Source organism: Manis javanica, chromosome 2 (genome assembly GCF_040802235.1).
Source record: "Manis javanica isolate MJ-LG chromosome 2, MJ_LKY, whole genome shotgun sequence".
NCBI lineage: Eukaryota > Metazoa > Chordata > Mammalia > Pholidota > Manidae > Manis > Manis javanica.
The window spans coordinates 79,852,004-79,876,096 of record NC_133157.1 but is presented as its reverse complement, the minus strand read 5'-3'; the positions used below and the strand labels follow the sequence as shown (position 1 = coordinate 79,876,096).

The window sequence follows — 24,093 nt, the reverse complement described above, 5'->3', positions numbered from 1 at the left end:
AGTAATCAAGACAATTTGGTACTGGCACAAGAACAGACCCATAGAACAATGGAACAGACTATAGAGCACAGATATAAACCCAACCATATATGGTCAATTAATATACTATAAAGGAGCTGTGGACATACAATGGGGAAATGACAGCCTCTTCAACAGCTGGTGTTGGCAAAACTGGACAGCTACATGCAAGAGAATGAAACTGGATTATTGTTTAATCCCATACACAAAAGCAAACTTGAAATGGATCAAAGACCTGAATGTAAGTCATGAAACCATAAAACTCTTAGAAGACAACATAGGCAAAAATCTCCTGAATATAAAAAGGAGCAACTTCTTCCTGAACACAACTCCTTGAGCAAGGGAAACAAAAGCAAAAATGAATACATGGGAGTACATCAAACTAAAAAGCTTCTGTATGGAAAAGGACACCATCAACAGAACAAAGAGGCATCCTACAGTATGGAAGAATTTATTTGTAAATGATGTATCTGACAAGGCGTTAACATCCAAAAGTATAAAGAACTCACATGCCTCAACACCCAAAAAGCAAACAACCCAATTAAAAATGGGCAGAGGATATGAAGAGATACTTCTCCAAAGAAGAAATTCAGATGGCCAACAGGCACATGAAAAGATGCTCCACATCATTAATTATCAGGGAAATGCAAATTAAAACCACAATGAGATATCACCTCACAGCAGTAAAGATGGCTAGCATCAAAAAATCTAAAAACAACAAATGCTTGTGAGGATGCGGAGAAAGGGGAACCCTCCTACACTGCTTGTGGGAATGTAAGCTAGTTCAACCATTGTGGAAAGCCATATGGAGGTTCCTCAAAAAACTAAAAATAGAAATACCATTTGACTCGGGAATCCCACTCCTTGAAATTGACCCAAAGAATACAAGTGCTCAGATTCCAAAAGACATACGCACTGCTATGTTTATCGCAGCACTATTTACAATAGCCAAGATATAGAAGCAACCTAAGTGTCCATCAGTAGATGAATGGATAAAGAAGTGGTACATATACACAATGGAATACTATTCAGCCATAAGAAAGAAACCATTTGCAACAATATAGGTGGAGCGGGAGGATATTATTCTCAGTGAAATAAGCCCGGCGGAGAAAGACAAGTACCAAATGATTTCCTTCATTTGTGGAGTATAACAATGAAAGAAAACTGAAACAACCAAACAGCAGCAGACTCACAGACTCCAAGAAGGGACTAGCGGTTACCAAAGGGGAAGGGTGTGGGAGGGTGGGTGGGGAGGGAGGGAGAAGGGGATTGAGGGGTATTTTGTTTAGTACACACGGTGTGAGGGGTCACGAGGAAAACTGTAGCACAGAGAAGGCCAATATTGAAATCTGTGGCATCTTACTTCACTGATGGACAGTGACTGCAATGGGGTATGGGTGGGGACTTGATAATATGGATAAATGTAGTAACCACATTGTTTTTCATGTGAAACCTTCATAAGAATGTATATCAACAATACCTTAATAAAAAATTAAAAATAAATGAATAAGTAAATAAAATAAATGAAGTATAACCTAATAAAAGTAACAACACATTAATGTTAAAAAAATTAGTCTACCATTGATGAGTATCGTGCATAATGGTTCAGCTGTCCAATCTGATGTGGAAAAAGCTGTCATAGCAACTGGTCCTCATGTTACCTGGGTTTATGGCCACTACATAGAAAGTTGCTATGGTAACAGAATCACTTTCTGGTGATACCAGTAATGCTTCAATCCAGGCTGCTTAGCTGCTTTTTCTTGATTCTTGGTGAATTGATAGCTGAAAATGGGTTAAAAGGAATCTGGAAGAAGCAACCTGAGTAAGTAGAAAATTGGAAAATACGTGAATTTGGGTGTTGAGACAGTTTGTTTCTAATTCTATAACCAGTATTTATCACTCAGATGCCTGACAGGATTTCCTTGACAGGATCCCATTCGTGTTTTCATTGAAACATGCTCTCCTTACTGTATTTTAGTTCAGTGTTTAGTCTCTAAAAGTGATATTCTAATAGAATTTTGAATGTGTTTTTCAAGTGATTGGCTTTGTACCACAAAAGCTCATGCTATAGCCAAGTGCATACATTTAAAAAATCATTCATTTACAGCAAAATTGTGACTGAAAATGTTAATGATTTATGAATTTTCTAATTTCAACTATGAGTATGGGACTTAAAATTAAATTGATTTACATGATATCCTTTGTGAGGATTCTGATTTATGGTGTTATTAAAGTATTATTTTTAACAAGATGATGTGTTAATTTAAAATATACAGATATACCTAGATCAAATTTTACAAAACAGCCAATTACAACAAAACAAAATTACAAACCAGTGGGACCATTTTATAAATTATCTAATACAGAGTAGATTGGAAAGCATGAATTTCAGTAAACTAGATTTTACTGATTGTAGAAGATAACCCAATTGAGACAGTTTTAGACATTCACAAATATTAATTGGAAGCTTTAAGTAATATTGTAGTATAAGCTAGAACTTTACTTACACTATTACCCCCTCTTCTCCTTTTTTGTGGTGTTTTCCTTTGTGATTTAATCTTCTGGCCTCTTTTGACAGGTTTTTTTTTATGGGGGGGTTTTGGCTTTATAGTTCTTGGGCCTAATGAATCTTAAGCTTATGACTTTCCACATATCCACAGTTCTGTATGTAAACTTTACAAAAGATAATGATGAGTTCCAAATGTGGCCTTTTTATGAAAACACCTTACTTCTGCTGTTCTAATACTTATGAATCATGAAAATGTGGTAGTTGGTAGGGATTAGAGTAGAGAAGGTGACTAAGGGCAGAAGAGTCCAGATTTTATCTGAAAATAAATTCAGGTATCAGATAGATGTTTAAATATAGTCTTTAAATATAGTCAATAATTTTCAATCTGATTATTGAAACTGATTTGAATATAAACTACTGTTTTATAGAACAAGATGGGGAAGGCATTATGGAAACTTTCAAAACATATGAAGATAAAATCCAGCAGCTGGAGAAAGATCTTTATTTCTATAAGAAAACCAGCAGAGATCTTAAGAAGAAACTTAAGGAACTGGAAGGGACAGCAATTCGGTGGCAACTAGCACCATCTGAACGTAAGACATTTAGTGTCACTTGTCATGCTGACACTGCTACCCTGGCATTTGGTGAAGCCATGCCTTATCTGTAGTTAACCTTTACTAATTGATTTGGTCATTTAAGATTAGACATTTAACTTCTGTTTGTCTATGTAAACAAAAACAGTTGTCCAGTCTATGTGTAAGACAGAAAAAATCCCAGGACAAGTGAATGAACAAATGTGTAGTGTGGAGGAAACTTCATGTATTGTTGCCTTTTGTATTTGCTGACTTAAAATAACCCATAGTCTAAGATAGCTGCTGTTTTCCTTTTTCATGGTATTCTAAGCCTTCTGATTATCACAGACATAGAGAAAGAAAGAAAAAAAGAGAGAGGAAAAGAGAGAAAGAAAGAAAGAAAGCTACTTTACAAAAGTAAAAAGTGCTATGATTGAAATGGACCCTCTATGAGCCTGCCAATTAGAAAGGATTCAGTATTTCTAGAGAAAGTATTCTTCTAGTAATTTAAATATGGTTTAGGAAAAGTTGATTGTACAGCCTTTTAGGAACACACCCTTTTTGTATCTGTAAAGAAAATTGCTTAAAATGGGTACAACAAGATTGTAAAGAGGCCAGTGAAAAATTATGTGTATGCATAATGAAAAGATACATGCTGAATATATAATATAAGCAGAATTAACATAGTTTCAAATTTTTTAACTCACTAATATCTTAGAAAAGTAGTTTCTAAATTTATGATGTTTATAATTTATAGACATTTTCAGAAGTAGTTCCATTTAACCCTTAAACTCAAAGTAAGCCAGTGTCTGCTAACCCCACTTTTAGATGAAGGAATTGAAACTTTGAAAGGTCAAGTGACTCATGAACAGAACAGTAATTAGAACATGGTCTAACTTACTTTGTCTTCTGACTCCTGCTCTAGTATTCTAGGATAAAAGTTGTCTTATGATAGAGATGTGATACACACATACAAATCTTGCCAAACAGACTAAACTTTCTGATTTTCAGTGTAGTAATGCAGAGGTACTGATACAGTTAAATTACTTAAAATACTGCCGGCAGTATATAGCTGAGCCTTTTCCTTGGAACACTACTTGCAAAAAAATGAAAACACAAAGAAGTATTAAGTAGTAAACAGAACAATCAGCATAAAAACATTTATAGATTTAAGAAAATTCACTTTCAAATTTGAGATATCTGAACTTAGGTATCTAGCATTTAAATGGCCCATGTTTACACTACTAAGACTACTAGACAGCTCTTAAAAAGCAGTGGTATGTTGGTATACAGGCTTAAGAAACTTAGGTCATCATCCTATTCTTTAATGAAACAAACACAGAAAGCTTTAAAAAAGTTAAATCATCTTGGAAATTTGTGAAGTGATGACTATACCTGTCTGACCAACTTACTTGGGAAGTCTAGTCTTAATAGTAATGTTGAAGATATTATTTCAGCTAATTTTCTATTCCACCTAGAAACATCTTAAATACTTTTATTTTTTGGTTGTATAAAGTAATATATAATCAGTATAGAAAAATATGAAAATATAGAAAAGAAGCAGAGAAAATAAATCACCCATAATCCTACCCACAACTATTAACATTTAGCATATTTCTTCTCAATATTTTCCCTGTGCTTTAAAAGAAATATGTTGGAATTGTATTGGGGATATAGCTTTGTACTATATCCTATCTTAAAATGCTACTCTAATATAATGACATTAAACAAGATTTGTTTGAATTATAAAATATAACAATGTAAATATATCAAATTCTGAATTCCCAAAAAAGTATTATATTCTTAATCATCAGTATCCCAGTTAATACATAACTGTCTTGATATTCAGTTCATTGTTTTTGATAGTAGCATTTTCATTGCCTACTAGACTTGTTTTTCTCTTCTTTGAGTGTTTCTAGCATTTTCAAATGCAAAAAAATTAATCTTTGACTAAAATATCTTGGTCACTTCTTGGTCATGTTTCTCTTATAGTGCACCTGTTTTCTAACATGTTTTGTGGGAGTAAAATTAGTTTATGAGGACAGGCAGTGTATGCACTTCTTTAAGTATTTAAAACTCTATCCTGCATCATTTTATTATTTTTTTAACTGAAATAGAGCTGATACACAAATTTAATACTGGTTTCAGGTATACAACATAGTGATTTGACAGGTATATACATTACAAAATGTTCACCATGATAAGTAGAGTTACCATATGTCAACATAGAAGGTATTATGTTTTTGAGTATATTCCCCATGCTGCTTTTATCCCCATGACTAACTTATTTTATAACTGGAAGTTTGTACCTCTTTATCCCCTTCGCCTATTTCGTGAGCACCCCCTGCCACCCCATCTTTTTAAATCACTATAGAACTATGTGAGGACACTAGAACCAGAAGATCTGGGTTGAAACTTAACTTCTTTTACTAGCTGTGTTACTTTGGGTGAATTAATCTTTCTCTAGTTTGTTCCCTAATGGTAAAATCCTGCAAGAGGGAAACTTTCTATTGTGAAGAATCCAAGTGGGTTGAGAATGCACCTCGCTGGTGAGCCCATCTCTACTCCTTCACGTGTGATCTTTAACGAGTAAGATGCCTGGCTCCTTCCCCAAGACACTGCTGAATGGGCATCAGGATTGTTAAAAGCTTCCTGTGACTATAAGGTGCCGTGAGGTTCAGGAGCAACTGTCTGTGGTCAGCTTGGCGAGTATCTGCGAGTCCTATGTAAGGATCTGTATCAGTTGCTAGTTTTCATTTTTTGTTTGTGAGAGAATTTTAAAAACTAAAATCAAGTATGTTTTAAGCCAGGGGTCACCACCTAAAATGCCTGTAGGAGCCAGCGAAATCAGGGTGAGCAATGGGGACTGCAGCAGTTATTTGAACTCTGCTCTAGCCGCTGTCACCAGGCAGAAATGATCAGGTCACATTGTTTCTAGAATAGTTGGAAATCTATATTTTTATATGAAACTTTCCAAGTTTTAAATTTTGGGTCATATTTTATAGGCTAAGCAAACATGTTTGTAAGTGTTGTATACTTGAAATCAATATAATATTGTGTATCAACTATACTTAAATAAAAAAAAATAAATAAAAAAGCAAAATAAATAAAATCATGTCTGTGGGCCAGATTTGGCTTGGGAGCTGCCAATGTGCAACTTCTGTTTTTAAACTTGGCATTTGCAGGACCAGTAGGGCAAACTAGTGTACTGATCACGAATCAACGAAAGTTAAAGTTGTCATTTTTCATTATATTAGTTCTAGCATCTATAGGGACTGACTTTAAGCAATTTTATCTTTGATGTTAGGTAGTTTGATGATTTGAGGACTTCAGGCTTTGATCTCTTCATTCATATCACTCATTCCAGCAGGGTGCCCCCCTGAGGGGGTATACTCTCATCTTCATTTTGATGGTGGTACTCCAGAGTACCTTCAGAGAGCAGAACACTGTTATCACACTGGCAGGGCTAACCATGACTAGATTTTCACACATATGATGCCAAGTCCCAGAAGATTTCCTGGAGATCCAAGGCAGAGCTTCACTTAGAATATGATTCACCAGTGGCAAGCCCAGTGGAGGGCAGGCTTTGAAGCCTGTGAGCACCAGTGAGCGCCAGTGAGGCCTAAGGCACTCCTGTTTCCAGGCAGTGCCAAAACCACTAGAAGACTATTTCTTAACTTTGTTATATAAATTAAAACTTCTCAGTTATTCACTTGCAAGATGCCTCTAAGTGAAATAAGAATAATTCATATTCACATTTTTGTTTCAAAGAAGTCAACAAAAAAAAACCGAAAGACATAACTTCTATTGAGTGATAATTAGATCTTTTAGGATATGATTAAAAACCTGTTTTTGAGGAAATCTCTCATTTTTTTTTCTTTTTGGATTATTTTTAGATCATGATGCTGGAGATGGAGTCCTGAACCCAGAAGAAGCAAGTATGATTCCAGAAGAATTAAAATGGGCATCCAGAACTGAAAGTATGAAATTAAGTGTAAGGGAAAGAGAATTAGACAGTTCATCAAGCAGCTTAAGCACACAACCAAATCCTCACAAGCTCAGGGAAGATGGCCAAGAATTGCCTCGAATTTATAGCTCTTTAGCACCCACTAGTGGACATTTGTTAAACAATGAGGATAAAACAGAAATAGATGGAAATCTGTTTACAAAATCTCATAGTCGATCATCACCCCAAGTTCAACCAGTGGGAAGTGTGGGACAGCTTCATGGTATCACACCTGTAAAGCTGTGTCGCAAGGAGTTACGTCAGATTTCTGCGTTGGAACTATCATTACGACGTTCCAGTCTGGGAGTTGGGGTTGGATCTATGACTGCTGATTCCATTGAAGTAGCTAGGAAACAAGAGTGACTTAAAAACTTAGGCATTTAATGATAGAACTTTTAATTTAGTACATATATAAGATACCTTTTTCTAACCTGGTAAAAAGTCAAGCTTAAGTTCACTAGCTCTTCTCTCAGGATAGAGGAAGAGAAGGAAGGAATCCTTTTGTAGTCTACAGATGTATACATCTTCTATAGTATATTTGGGGAGTTTTAATGTGTATTTCCACAATAACCAAATACACACACTTTCCAATACTATCAAGTAATGGAATATTTAAATACATCCATATATAAATTTGCTTAAAATTTTTTCCAGGCATATTTGAAGAACAAAACTAAGAATAGAATAATAAACTAATATATCCATCAAATGTAATGTTATTATATAATATAAAAATATAAAAGTATAATACATTAAATGTAATATCTTACAAGTTTATATTATTGTTGTTTGCAAATACAAGTATAAAAAGATCCAGTTAAATAGTGCTTGTGTGAGAGGGAGAGTCACTTGCTGCATATATGTTGGCATAGCTGAAAATTGTGCCAAAATGCCATCTCTGGGCTAAGGCAACTAGGTAGGTTTACGGGTAAGGTCAATTTATGGGCTTCAGAGCCCACAGATAGTATTGGAAAGTGTGTGTATTTGGTTATTGTGGAAATAAACATTAAAACTTCAGAGCCCACAGAGGTTGAGTGATTAGTCTTGACTTTTAAAACATGGCCTCTACTCTTTTTTGGAATTGTCTTTAGAATGTTATATTATTGATTTGCTAATAGTATGGAATATACATTTTCATCTCTCTCCTGCCCTATATACTCAACACATCTCTCTTGCTACTAAAATTGGGAGAAATGGACGCAATTCCATGGAACAGGGAAACAATAATAGAATGATACTGAAGCATTCTAACATTTCAAGGAAAAGAGATCTTGTTGCATGGAGTAAACCTATAAAGCCTGAAGTCTAGCCAGAGGATCTTTAGCTAATACTCAGATTTTTCTCTATGACCTGCTCAGTTGGGTCTTGCACACAGGCAGGCCAGACTATATACGGAGGCTGTAAATATGTAAATGAAAATTTTCTTAAAATATTTTTTTGGTGTAAATTTTATATAATATAAACTTCAGTTTGGAATTAAGAACTAAATATTGATTTGCCCAAAAAATACACTTTGTACTTTTTCACATTTTTCAGTCACAGTAATCATTCCATTATAATGACCAGAGGTATTAGTTTGTGAATTTATGTTGTTATTTTTGTTACTTTTCCAAACTTGTAAAATAAAGTTGTTTCTTAAACTAATTAGCATTTGGGTGGGGAGGAGCAAAACCGCCCTTACTCTGAGCCTACTCACTTAGAATCACCCACTGCCTGTGCCTCCATTTTTTCTTCTCTGATGATATAGTAATTTTTTCTTTTGACCTTTCTTCTGTTGCTATTGACCTGACCATCTTATCTAAGATGCAAACTGTCACCCTGTGCTCAAAGACTTAAGGTTTCCTCTTTCTAGTTGCTATCTCCTAGGGAGTAGGGTTCCTTGGCCCCACAGCTAAAAACAGTACCTATAGGAGAAGAATAACAAACTTATAAACTGGTGAAGAGTCTCTATTTATCTCTTAAACATAGTACTAAAAATTTATTTAAATTATAGGTTAAATAGACTTCTGTGGACTTAACCTGGGAACTAAACCCTGTGTGTATATATCATCACCCAGTAAGAAACTGGTTCAAACTGACTTGGAAATTTTAATTTTAACAGGGACTATTTGAAGTCAGATTCTGGTTTTAAGCCCCTCTTTCTTCCCTTGGCTTGTATGATATATACTTAATATATATCATATTGTGTGTGTGTGTGTGTGTGTGTGTGTGTGTGTGTGTGTGTGTATGTGTGTATAAAATGGCAAAAGGCCAGTGCCTTAATAAACCATAACAATTACATATTTTATCAGTAAATACATATTTATATCAAATAAATACTTCATTAATGAAGGTCTAATTGTAAATTCCTTATAATATTATGTAATAATTTATAAATTATTTATATAACAATATATTCTGACTTGGAATCCTGCTTGCCTAATAAATTGACATATTTATTTAACCTGTGGAACTATAAATACCCTTTCTAAAAGCCAACTCACTAACAAAGCAAGCAAGTTTGTATTAAACCAACAATGGTCAGATTTGATAATGCAAATGTGGACTGACTTCTAAATAACAAATGTAAAATTTTTTCTTCCTTTTGGTTAAACATATCTCCTTTATATACTATGATACACTTCATTATCATACACAAACATACATATATAAATAGTATATTCTGGAAGTAAACTTCTTGTCATTCTATTTAGACAGTGCCCTCACAAAGGAAAGAAAAATAAAGGTGTAAAGTTTTTTTTACATATACTAAATAATAAATTTAGCTCTCTGTTTCACATACTTTCCTTAATCTAAACATTTTGTCATTGTGTTTGCCTTTTTGCATGTATATAAAATATATTTATGGTTTTCTCTTTTTGTTCATTGTTTTTTTATCTCACCTATAACAACAGCATTTGAAAGGAAATATTATTTGCCCCACAGAGTGCCAGTTCCTTCCCTAACTCCAGAGTGTTATAGGTAAGAGTTGGAGAATAAGTATGGGTACTGTGGGTAAGAACACCACTGAGGTGCTTTTTGCTTTAATATTTGTGTTCTTTTGCTTGTGTTTTTTGTTTTGTCCTTCAGTTCTTCATATCTTCATGAACTTAAGATCAAAGGAGTCAACAAAATCCATATGATCTTCAGTAATGTGGGCTTCATTCCCAGTAGCCATTGGCTTATTTATTAGTCTAGATCAAAAAAATGATAAATGTTTATTTAAGAATGGGTGTCTTACAAGAAAAAAATAGTACAGGTCTTGGTACCAAGTATTAGAATGAATTGCTAAAGAGTCAAATTCTTAGTGGGAGTTTGGTTCTATAGTCTAAATTCACATGCATTAAATGCAAGCATGACATGTTTTGCTCTTTCAGTGATTTCCTTAGGTACATATCTGTGAATATGTGTTTTAAAACACTGGGTTATCAATACCTGAAAGCTCATTGTCCATAGTATATGTAAGTTTGATGCCCACTCATGTCCCCAGTAATTTCAACTTTAATGGAATTATAAAAAATATTCATTATGGGTATTTTACATTTAAAGTTATAACAGGCTGCTGTCCGTAGTACTGATAACACATTCTTCTACATTATCTTTTCAAAAATTGAAAATTAAGGTGGTAAAGAGATCCTTCCACAATAAATACATCAGGTAGTATTTTTGCATTCATATGGGCAGTGGAATTCAAAGGGTGGGCACTAGGAGAATCCACACCATGGGGAGGAGTGTCACTGACACTGTTTACATTGACACTCATAATAAAAAGATGACTTTCACAAGTTTCATTGTGTTAAAATTCTTTACCAGCAATGCCCCCTTATTGCCTGCAGCAGAGTGACTGCTTTCATTCGTTGCTCTTGGAATGTGTGCGTACATGAGCACCGAATCCTGGGATAGTGTTTATTATGCTCACCCCAACAATACCCAAACAAGCAGGTAATCAGGACAGGAGAAATTTATATAAAGGAAGCTCAGAAAACTTGATGTTCTAGGATTGGCTTTTGATTTTTGGCATAATTTTTATTTGTCCCTTTTTAATATTTTTTTTTGCCAGGAATTTCCACAGTGAATCATCAGAATTGTCACTATCTGAAATTCAGTTTAATTGAACCCACATATATTGACTCAGACTTAGTGTTAGATTCTACTGGTAATTTATCACACACAATTCTACTGAGTTTTCTACGATGCCTCAGAAGAAAAATGCAACTATCTCACAGACTTTGTGATGATGAACAAGATCTTTATGTGCCCAAGGAACAAAACTGCTCACAATAGCAGAAAATTATTTAAACATTTAAAGAATGTATGATTGTTGGAAATTTAAAACTCCATTTATTATTTAATATTTGTAATTAAGCCAGAATAAAAGAAATGTAATTTGAAACAATATTCATATACTATATTACTGTGTTTTCAAGATTATTACAGTCTGTACAAAGCAAGGTATAGTTTTTCACATCCAAAGTGGTAAATATTGTTAGAATTTATTTGATCTGGGTGGGGGTGGTTTTTTAAAAGAACCACTTCTTAGATCCCTCTTCTTCCCTCCCCAATTACCAACAATAAATTATAGGCAAATTATAGCTTACTTGTCCCTCACTCCCCACAATGTTCCAGGATTCAAACAGCTCTGATAAGAATTAGAGATAAAGAGGTTTATTTTAAAGCATCCCAATAGCAAAGGATTTTAAAAAATACTTCAAAAACATACATCTCAGTTTTTATATTGGTTCCTCTAACTGTGATTACTATTAATTCAGGATTATATGAAAAGAAGCCACCCTAGATAGAATTTGAAAGGAAACTGAAGAGCCTATTGAATGGAAATACAATAGAGAATTGCAAGAAAGTAGTTTTGGATAAATTCCAACAGCTGTAATATAAATCAAAGAAAATAGGACTTAAGTGATTTTTACCATTGAAAAATCATGAACCTTATGCCAAAACACACATTGTAAGCAAAATTGACAGGATTTATCTTTTATAAAACAATACTTAGCCATTTAACTTAATTTTTCCCTCTGCTAAAATATCCCTGAATTTTTCTACTGAAAAACTTCTGGATAAAAGACTGCCATTCACGATTACAAACAACCAGCAAGTATGGGCCCGCCTTGCAAGGCTGAATTGATGTTATTCATTTTTGTTTGTGGCCTGCAGTGGTATTTCACTATCCACCATGAAAAGAAGTGAAGAATTAATCTGAATTCAACTGATTTATAATTTTCAGTACTTTTTTTTTCAGTATTAAAATTGTCAGTTTTTTTTTTCTAGCACAACTTTCTTTTCTAGATGGCAAGGTATTTTTATACCAAGGGCCAATCTCCTGCAATTTCCATCACCTGGGGGTTGGGCAGCATCTGAATTGTTCCATTTGAAGCCTGGAACTAAGCCTATCTGTTGGGACATTTTTCCAGCTAGCAGCAGGTGTCATTGTTTGTAAGACATGACCAGGACGTGACCAGAAGTTCCCAGGTTATGTTATTAATAGAGCACATTAAATAATGGTATTTTCTAAAACACTAAGGAGACTTCTCTAAAGAAAAAAAAAAAAAGAAAGGCAACTTGTGAGTCATTCCCTTGCATTAAAATCAAAATGTAACATAACAGTCTGTTGCCTTATCAAATACATACATGAAGGCACTTGGAAAACTAAACATCATAGATGTTTATGATGGAATTATAAGTAGGTTTTCCATAGAGTTGGCTGTCAAAATGGGAAAACTTTTGGTACAAAAATCGTTGCTTATTTTATATGTATCATAAAACATTTTTTAAACATTCTCAGAGTTTATTATATATGTTAGCAGCACTAGAAATAGCTGTTCTCTGGGAAGTTTCATGTGAATTCTGTTCTCACAAGAAAATATTTTAAAGACTTGGCTTAGTCTATTTTTATAAGCATAAGTGCTTCATGATTATTTTTTTGAGGTATGAATGAAAGAATATGTTTTCACTGGGTTTTTAACTACCAATTTTTGGCTATATGCTACTTACTCAGTAACAATTATGAGTGACTGATGAACTCTGGCTAGAAAATAAAACTGAGAAGAATGGTTCCTATTTGATAATCACAGATATTTTTCAACTCTGTTTTTCCCGTCAAGGAAATTGTAAAACAGTAAGTTAATTTTCGGGTACATGTACAGGTATGTGATCAAATTAACAGCAGAGTGAGTCTTTGGCATTTGATATTCTTAGCTACCATAAACAAGAAGAATATTAAAGGTAAATCTGACATTACCATGGTGGTCTGTCCATAAGCATTCTGAGCTAAATTCCTTCCCCTTAGCTTGCAAGTATCTGCCAATGTTAAGGAATATTGTCTCTATTAGATCAATGCACTCACCACCTGCAGAGCCAAGTAATCAAAGGCCAAGACTTAAAGAGTAATGAAACCTACAATCAGAAGTATTCTAGTGGATTGTGAACAAATAAATCAGAAAGGAAGTATGCTAACAAACACCTTTCCTGGAAGAGTTACCTTCAATGTTACTGAGGACTTCTTCTTAGTAAGGTTTATTACAAAGTTCACTATCTCCCATGAGAAGGGAAACTAGATGTAAAGACCTGATCACATGAGTTTAACTGGCAAGGCCCAACACACTAAAACACCCTTCGGACCCAGGGCCACTACCCTGGGGTTTAGTTCTGTGGGGAGGTATCTATTCCTCTTCCAAAGGGTGAGCTGGTAAAAGTTACCTATGTTCTGAAACATCACAAAAATCCCATCTATAGACAGCACATGGAAAATTTCCGTAGATATTTAAGGGCATTTTTCCTGCTTTATGTTTTCTATTAACTTTCCATTATTGAGGATGGAGCTGAGAACTAAATGCCTTGCCATTCAAGGAACTTACATCCCAGAGATAAGTAATGGAGAAAATAAAGCAGGGTAAGAGAATAATCAAGGATGTTTTTTCTGATGGAAATATGTTTTTGAGATAGGCACACACACATAAAGCTGTAAAACCTCAGTGTAAGCCCACTGACCCTAAAATTGCTTTTCAAGTCTTCTAATGTATGCACGCTCAAAAGGGTCAAGTATAAATCAAATCTGAGCACAGAAATCACATATAATCACTTTTTATGGGAGGGGGAGAGCATCGATTAATTTTGTTGAGCCCTTTTGAACTTCCATAAACAGGAAACTGCTCTAGATCTACTGCTTTGGTCTATGTTAAGTGCTTAAGACTTATTCCAAGTTTAGGATCACATTTCATTTTTTTTCATTCTAAGTTGAGATATAATTCACATAATAAAACTTACCATCTTAAAGTCCATAATTTGGTAGTTTGTATATTCATTATGTTGTGCAGACTAATTCCAGAACATGTTCATCACGCCCAAAAGAAACTCTATTTCTATTAGCAGTCAGTCCCAATTTCCCTTTCCCCCATCCCCTGGAAACCACTAATCTATCTATGGAATTGCCTATTCTTCACATTTTATATCAATGATAATCATACAGTGTATATCCTTTAGAGTCTAGCTTCTTAGCGTAATGTTTTCAAGATTCATTCATGTAGCATGTAACAGTATTTCATTCCTTTTATGACTGAATAATAACCCATAGCATAGATATGTCATACTTTGTTTATCCATTCATGAGGTGATGGATATTTGGATTATTCCCACTTCTTGGCTATTATGAGTAACTATGCTATCAAATGCTATGAGCATCTGTGTACACGTTTTTGTGTGAATATGTTTTCAATTCTCTACCTAAGAATACAATTTCTGGGTCATATGTAATTCTATGTATAACTTTTGAAGAGACCACCAAACTGTTTTCCACATCAACTGCACCATTTTACATTCCTACCAGCAAAGTATGAGGGTTCCAATAACTCTATGTCCTCATTAACACTTGCTATTATTTTTTATTATAGCCTTCCTAGTAGATGTGAAGTGGTATCCCTATAGGCTAATGACACCAGGTATTTTTTCATGTGTTAATCAGCCATTTGTGTATCTTCTTTGGAGAAATGTCTATTCAAAGCCTTTGCTCATTTTAAATTGGGTTGTCCTTTCAATGTTGAGTTGTAAGAGTTATTAATATATTCTAGATACAAGTCCCTTATCAGATATATAATTTGCAAATTATTTTCTCCAATTCTCTGCATTGTCTTTTCACTTTCTTGATGATGTCCTTCCACTGTAAAAGTTTTCACTTTTGATGAAGTCCAATTGATCTATTTCCTCCCCTTTGGTTGGTTGTGCTTTAGTTGTCTTATCTAAAAAACATTGCCTAATTCAAGATCATGCAAATTTACACCTATGTTTTCTTCTAAGAGTTTTATAGTTTTACCTCATACATTTATATCCTGAGTCCTTTTTGAATTAACTTTTGTGAACTGAAGAAACAAAACAGCAGCAGACACAGACTCCAAGAAGGGACTAGTGGTTACCAAAGGGAAGGGGATGGGGAGGGTGCGTGGGGAGGGAGGGAGAAAGGGATTAAGGTGCACTATGATGAGCACACATAATGTAGGGGGGTCACAGGGAAGGAAGTATAGCAGAGAGAAGACAAGTAGTGACTTTATAGCATCTTACTATGCTGATGGACAGTGACTACAGGAGAATGTATAGGGGACTTGATAATCCAGGTGAATGTAATAACCACAATGTTGCTCATGTGAAACTTTTATAAGATTGTATATCAATGATACCTTAATAAGAAAAAAAGGAAAAAATTTTTGTGTATGTTTTGAGGTAGGGGGTTCAACTTCATTCTTTTGCATGTGGGTATCCAGTTGTCCCAGTGCCATTTGTTGAAAAAAACAAAACAAAACATGATCTTTTTCTTAACTGAGTTGTGTTGGTACCCTTGTTGAAAACTGAGCATAGACGTTTTGGGTTTGTTTTTGGACTCTTGATTTTATTCCATTGGTTTATGTTTGTCCTTATGCATATACCACATTGTCTTGATTACTGTAGCTCTGTAGTAAATTTTGAAGTTCGGGAGTGTCAGTCTGCCAGCTTTTTTGTTCTTTTTTAATATTGTTTTGGCAACTTGGGATCCTTTGAGTTTCCATATAAATTTTAGGAAAGCCTATTGGAATTTTGATAGGAACTGCATTGAATATGTAGCTCCATGTGGGGAATACTGCCATCTTAACTATATTGAGTCTTCCAGTCCATGAACATAGGCTGTCTTTCCATTTATTTAGATCTTTTATTCTTTTACTATGTTTTGTAGTTTTCTGTGTACAAGTCTTACTTTCTTTGGTTAAACTTATCCCTAACTATTTTATCCCTTTGGTGTGGTTTTAAGTGGATTTGTTTTCTTAATTTCATTTTCAGATTGTTCACTGCTAGTGTAAGGAAATACAACTGATTTTTTGTATATTGAGCACAGTTTGTTCTTGGTGGACAGTAAATTTGGGTTAGAAACACACCATAACATGAACCAAGGAACTTAGGTAATATTTACCCATACAAATCAACTTAATGAGCAAAAATATCAACTTGTTCTTGAAAATTTTTCAGTTGGTTAAGATTATTTCTTCAAGAATTATTTCTATTTTTCTTATTTCCAGGTTAAGGGTGGAAAGAGCAAGAGCATACAGCACAACTAGGTTAATCTGGCATTTGTAGTCTACAGTCTCAGGTCTTTCACATGTATTTTTCCTATTTAAATGAAACACAAAAGGAACCATCTAGTGTCTCTCTGTATCATGAGGATATTTCCTATATATATCTCAACCTTGTATGTTTTAAAGATTAATGGTAATGCAGAGAAAGCTATGTGCTAGGTCTTATGCTAAGTGCTAAATGCTAAGCACACAACGTTTAATAAATCATAGACCAATCCATTAAGGAGCGAAGTCTATTGAAGAAAGTCAAACAATAACACTTTGACCATCTGAATGCATACAGTAAGCTTGGCGTTGTAGTGACTTACCAGTGAATAAAACAGGCCAGGTTTCTGCCTTAATGGGAATCACATATAAAGGAGGAAATAATGGCTCAGTAAAAATATAGAGGGTACTATGGGAGTATGAAGGAAGGACTTTTAACATTAAGTTGTAAGGGAAGGCTTCCACAAGAAGGTGCCCGTTGTGTCTTAATTGGACAAGATGCCTTTCAGAAAGTATACGAATAAGAGGAATAACATTTTAGATCAGGAAACTTTAATGCAAAAGCTGAGAAGTGGGAGACAATATCATACACTTGGGCAACTGCAAGCAGTTTAGTAATAGGCCTAGTGAGCTGGGGACTCGAAACAAGTATCAGCTGAATAACTGAATTAACACTGGGTCTAAGGACGGCTGGAGAGGAGGCTAGGCAAGTGGCTCAGATCACAAAGGGGCCACGCTAAAGAATCCAAAGGCAATGGCAAACCTGCTGCATTTATTCTGTATAATTTATACAGCACTTGGACTGGTCTACTTTTGCTACCCCAAATCCTTTTTCTTTGGACATAGTACAAATGATGTACAAATACCAGGAGAGAGTTAAAAACCCATTTTTGGGGCAAATAATTTATAGGTGACATCTACATACATATATCTATATATATATACATGTTTGCCTCTGCAAGGCTCCTGAGGAAACTACTACTTCTGGTCTCCTGTGAGGGTATTTTTTTTAATAATTATTTTTGAAGGTATAAAATAGCCTTTCATAAACTAGTTCCATATTCATGTAGCTCATTTTTCAAATTCAATTTAGTGACATTTAGCTTCATATAAATAGTGCACTGTAAATAACACTATAGTAAGGGCAAGGGAAGGACTTAGCTGAGTCAAAATACTAGAAAAGCAACATTAACTTCTGTATTTTGCTGTGGACATTGTGCAAATAGAATGAAGAAGTTTAGTTTTTAGTGCTTCAATCTATTCAATTTTCTTTAAAAAGGTATTTTTGAAGTCCTAATCAAGAATTAGTTCTACTTACAATCTTAATATTACTGTGGGATGATTAACAGTCAATTAAATTAAATTAAAAACAATACTACAACCTTCCCCTCTTCTCAGTCACCATTATTTTAGAGAAATGTAATTTTAATTTTTTTCAAGGTGACAATGTATATGGTTTAAGAATCAAATAATTACAAGGCTCATAGCAATTAACTGAAGGCACTACATCAGTCCTCACTCTGATGCCTGCTTGCCAAAGTTGTGGTTCTGCTAGTTAGTTCCACGTTTCTAATTCCACACTTGCACCTCCATGTCTTAGTTTTTCAGTTTTAGCCATTTTAGGCCATTTATTAATGTCTTAGTATATCACATTGTTCAGTATTTATTGTATGTTGTCCACAGCATCCCACATTGTAAGAGGTTAACTGTGCTGCAATAATAAATAACCCATAAAGACCTCAGTGGCCTACAGCACAAAGGTTTTTCATTTATACTGCATGTCTGGTGGCAGGCCAGCTGCATTCCTGCTCTATAGGTGTCACAGGACTCAGGTGTCCAGAGGCAGCCTCTGTGGCAGGAGCAGAGACATGATTCCTGAAGCTTCTACCTGGAAGTGACATATTCATGCCCCGATTTCATTGGTTGTCATAATTCACACGGTCATGTCTGATACCAACGGTGCAGGGAAGTATAATTCTCCTCTAGAGAGGTAACATCTAATATTCTTAATCAATCAAGCAGTCTACCACAAATACTTTGTTTCCCCTTGAGTTTATAATCCCCTTTCTTGGATTGCTTCATCTTCTCTCTATTTCTACATGTTCCACCAGAGCTGGAAAATTTTGTTCATAAGGTTCAAACATGTGAGGTAATTGATCAGTTGCATTTTCTTTTTCATTTTTCTTTTCTCTCTTGGAGACATTCCTTTTGAAGCCCTCCACCCCTGGGTCAGAATGGCCTGCTTGCTCCCCAGGCCTGCTGCTCAGCTGTCACCGGGGACCTCCCCTTCCTCTTGAGAATTCTCCTTGTTTTTTCCTTTGTTGGAGCTCCTGTTTACCAGGCCCCACGTGTTTCTGGTTTTTTTTGGTTTACCCTCTTTTCTGCTGGGGTACCACCCTCCAGGAGCTTCCTGAGCATAGGTGAGTTACAATTTTTGAGTTTTTTCATTTCGATATCTTTTCCTGATCCTGCCGTGGCTCTTTTGCTGTGGCTGCTTCTTTTCTTTTCCTTCCTTCCTCTCTCTCTCTCTCTCTCTCTCTCTCTCTCTCTCTCTCTCTCTCTCTCTCTCTCTCTCTCTCTCTCTCTCTCTCTCTCTCTCTCTCTCTCTCTCTCCTGTTCATTCATTTAAGGCTTTTATGTGAGACAGTTTCTTCGACCATCTGGAGATACTTGACTATTCATCCACATTTGAGAATGAGATGATAAAAAGTTGAGCAGAGCCTCTGTTGGCATGGGCATGGTTTGTTTACTGTTGGGTTTCACTGTAAAGAGGTAAGTGACCTCCATTCCCCATTAGAGGACCCCAGTGCCAGTAATTGTAGGCCTTTTCTCTTGGACCTGCTGGTTTTCCCCAAAAAGGAAGCTTCCAATTTTCTGCCAGGATCTCAGCTTTCTAGATCTGAGTTTGGGAATGAAGCTGGGGGGATATGCCTCATAATTCAGTATGTACTGCTTCATTTAATTCTGCTTTTCTCTGGAATGAGTCATCCCTGTCCTCAGCTTTGCCCTATGTCCAGAGGAGTTTGACACCAATACCTCTCCAGAAAGTAAACCTCCCGTCTTCTGTTGAGTTAAGGCAGCACGGAGCTGGGTAGGGATTAGGAGGAGGGAAGGATCCCCCTGTTTTTTATAAACTTTCATGATTTCTGGTTTTCAGTTCCACTCTACTGCTGCCTTCAGGGGCATGGCAACTCTAGTTTGAGAGCCTTTCCAGTGTCTGTGATGTGAATAGGTTCACTTGGCTGGCTCTGCCCCCTGCCTAAAGCTTAGGTATTAACTCTCAATTTCTGTCAGTCAGTTATGGCTCATTCCTTCACTTTCCACATACCTAAGTTTTGTTGACATCCTTCTCAGCAGGGATCTCTTTTCCTGTTCACTTTGCCTCTATGGGTTTACACCTTTTCAATGCACTGTCACTTTAATGGGGTATCTGGAGTGAGTGGAGAAAAACGTGTTCAGTGCCCATGTTTAACCACAAGTCTCCTTACCATTAGCTCTTAACATGTATAGATGTTAAGTAGGAAAAGTTCAAGTGTATTATAGGCAATCCCAAAGAATTAGATATAAGTACAATAAAATCCCTATATTTAACTTTTATTGAGTGCTTATATGTGCTAGACAATTTTCTAAAATGTATTATATGTACTACATATTTTATCCTCACAATAAGCCCATGAGATGGGTGCTGTGACTCAATCCCTAGCAGTCTGGCTCCAGAAGCCCGATGCTCTGTAATGTGGTACAGCCTTTTCTAAACTACAGGTGATCTTGTTATTTTCCATTTGCCAGTCTCTAGGCAATCCCTATTTATTGTTAAGTTACACCTGAGGTTTTTCACGTAGATTCTGAACATTTATAGCTCATCATTAGATTTGGCAAAGTTGGCATCGCTTTTTATGTATCTATTTGAGAGTACATGTTGGAGGTAGAGCAGAGTAGTCTATGACAAATCTTAAAGCAGAGTCCTATAAACTGGGAAGTCTGGCGTGTGTTTATTTTATAACACAGACAGATGGCACTTACCGTCTGTAATCTGAGAGGTCGAAAAGGAGGAATTAGAAATCCCACATTAGTAACTTAAAACTAAAAGTGCCTGTTTAAATGAAACATGATATCTGCAAGAGTTTAACATGTGAAATCACTGATGCCCTTGAACTCCCTAATTCAGGGAAAGGGAATTCAACCTAGGTTCTTTGAAGATTTTAGTATCAGGCTCACGATCACTTTCTCTAGGGCTACTCACTACTCCAACATTGCCAACAGTCCTTTGATAGTTCTTTGTGAGATCAGTATATATATATAACATATACATCATACATATATGTTCCTTTCAAACCTTTACTGCCTCTCAGTTCCTTGACCAGCCTCTTCAAAGGATGGCGTACCCTCTGCTATCTCAGCTCCCCTGTCATGATCATTCCCTACACTTTGACATTACTGAGAACTAAATTTTAATTTCAAGTCCCCTATTCTCTGACCCAACTCTTATCTTTTCAGGTCATTCTCCACAGCACTAAACTCCAACAGTTCTTTAACCTGATCAGAAATACCAATCTATTTGCTTTACTGTCTTTTCATCATTCCCCAGCCCTCTCACTGGCTTATCTCTGACCACGACTGAAATTTTAATGCCTCCTTTGCTCCTGCCTGCTTTGCCCATCTCCCCCCATCTTACTTGCCTGCCCATATCTCAGTCCTGGCTCATCCAAAACCACCTACTCAGTTCCTGCACATAAGCAACTGAATACGACGGGAGAAAAATGCACAACCCATTGGACTGGTCTGACTATAAATTCATGCCCCACTCACTCAGGTAGACCCCAATTAGTGCCTGGAAACCTTATATGTTTCCCTAGTCAATTCCCTCTCCTCTACTCCTCAACTATTTACTATTCACCTCTTCCTCTCTCCTCCCCATTCCCAAACTCCCTGCCTGCCACCCACCCCTTTACCATCAGTTAATGACTACATGAGCTAGAGTAGGCTAAACTGCTATAACAAATAGGCCCCAAAATGTTATGGCTCTAATGCACTAGAAATTTACAACTTGCTCACACAATAATCCAGACTGGGTCTTCTAGGTCAGTGGGCAGCTCTTCTTCCAGGCACCTTCTTTCTTGTGGCTCTGTCAGCCCCAGCAGCTTGTAGTCAACTGCATAATCCAGCTGGCAGAAAGGAAAAATATATGGAGCAGGCACCCTGGCCTGGCAGTGGCAGATATCATTTCTGCTTATATTCCACTAGTAATAACTTAATTATTGACCATACCTACCTGAAAGAGGCTGAGAAAAGTAGTCCATGGGCCCAGGAGGAAGGGGGAGAATAAACTGTAATAGGAAATTTGCAGTCTGCCAAATTGATCTTGCTTCTAATTTCAGTGAGAAAATACAACTAGAAAAGAACTTCTCCTTTGTCCTACTATCACATCCATAAGTTTACTTCAATGTCCCACATACATGGGGACAGGAGGAATTAGATTTCTAGACTAATCACAAAGGGCAGTTTTCAAGCTCTGATCAGAACAATGTGGTCATAATGGCCACACCACCGCATCACAAAATTCAAACATACCTTTTTTTCTGTGTGCTTCTCCACGTTTGTGGTTTTGATATTGTTGGTCACTCATTTCTGCTTCTGCCTTTGCAAATATTCCAGTTTTTCTGCTTTAGTGATTCTACATTACCCTGGTTTCCATCTTTCTTTGCTGCATTCTCTCATCTAGATTAGCTGCCTTCTGTATGTCTTGGCTTCTCTCATCCAGGTCAGAGCCACTCAAACTTTAATGTAATACAGACCATTTGGGGTTCTTGTTAAACTGAAGATGGTGATTCAACAAGTCTGGAGGTGATGGGATTGAGATTCCACTTTCCTAACAAACTCCTGGCAATCCCAAAACCAGGGGGCCATTGACCACACTTTATATTTTACTTTTTTTACTGAGGTAAAGTTTATATACAATATTATATTGGTTTCAAATGTACAACACAGTGGTTCGACAGTTACACACACTACTAAATCCTCACCCCAACCAGTGTAGTTACTATCTCATTGACCACACTTAAAGTAGCAAATTTCTAAAATGTTCTCTAAGATTTCTATCCTTTGTTTTCTTCATTTATCTCACAGTGATATCACTGCTAGGCTGATAACTTCCCCATCTACTTTCTAATTCAATCCTTTTGTCTATATTTCAAAGCCTTTATTTCTAACTTTTTAGTGTCCACTTTTACCTGGCTGTTTTGACAACCTTTCAAACCCTTAAAATAACCAAGTTGCAACTGAGCTCTCAAAGAACAATTCCTAGTCCTCTCTCTGATTCTCACTTGTCTATCTTCTATAATTATCTACAAACTCGAAACTTGCAATCTTTGATTTTGCTCTTCCACTTTCATATATGCTTGCAAGCTATCCCCTCTTGCAATAAAGCCAATTAACCATATGCAAAATTCTTCAGATTCTGCTTCCACATCATTTCTCAACCAAGGTCTTTTAAATTTCTCCTGCTCTACCTCTGGTTCAGACTCATCATTACCTTTCGTCTGGCCTATTGGAGGTCTATCTAGCAGCTTCCCACCTCTAATTTCTGAATCCATTCTCAGATCAAAGAAAACCCCTGTTTTATTCCCCCAAACTTTTAAAACTCAGAGTAGTGAATTAAATACAAATTCTTCCACTTGGCATCCCAGGCCCCATTCCCCTCTCCCACTTCTCAACATGCCCCCAAAGTCTAACCATTTCATTTTTCCTAAACAAAACTTTCACGTATGTTTTCACACTATCCCTTCTTGCTCTAAACCATCTCCTTCAAGGTCAAGCCCAAATGCGACGTCCTCCATGCTGCCTTTCCTTCCTGATTCCCCAGATAGATATGAACAGTTATTTAAGCTTCTGCGGTACTTTGCATTTTTTTTTGCACAGCACCCGTCATGGTTTGTCTTATATACAATTATATATAATTTTCTCTCTGAAAGCAAGGATAACAACATCAACTCCCCTCTAATCCTGCAGCATCTTACGTATGGGACAGTGTGTGTCTACTGTTAGTTGAATCAAAGTGCTTTAGGGAGATAATTTGATGTAAAGGTAAGCAACGTAAAATTTGAAGTCAGTGCAGCAGGGTTCCAGCTTTGTCATTTATTAGCTGTGAGGCTTTGGGTAAGTCACTTGGCTCGTAAAGTGAGAATCATACTACCTGATGGAGCAACAAGGAAGTTAACATGAAAGTACTGTGGAACTCTACACAAAACCATGTGCGGTATTTTCCTTACAGAGATCTGATGCAGACTTGCTGTTCAAATACTATTTGAGGACCATCCCCACTTCACTGACGAGGTCGAGCCCCGAGCGCCTGGGCACCTGAGCCACGGGGTCCCACAGTCTTTTTCCACTGCAGGGCCCTCTGACTGCTCTCCACGA

General features: G+C 36.2%; 1 protein-coding gene across 9 annotated transcripts in view; it reads left to right on the top strand.

The window, feature by feature from the left end:
• Nucleotides 1–11,494, top strand: part of KIF27 (kinesin family member 27) — a 127,826-nt gene extending 116,332 nt beyond the window's left edge. For 7 of the 9 annotated variants that reach the window (XM_073228713.1, XM_073228718.1, XM_073228716.1 and 4 more), the window contains 2 exons: nucleotides 2,956–3,120; nucleotides 6,996–9,958. In XM_073228713.1, the coding sequence (XP_073084814.1) occupies nucleotides 2,956–3,120; nucleotides 6,996–7,468 (638 nt within the window). In that variant the 3' untranslated portion in view covers nucleotides 7,469–9,958. Of the gene's footprint in view, nucleotides 1–2,955; nucleotides 3,121–6,995; nucleotides 9,959–9,999; nucleotides 10,067–10,174 lie in introns of those variants that run through there. The other 2 variants (XM_073228717.1, XM_073228719.1) reach the window with 2 other exon arrangements.
• The last annotated feature ends 12,599 nt before the right edge of the window (nucleotides 11,495–24,093 follow it).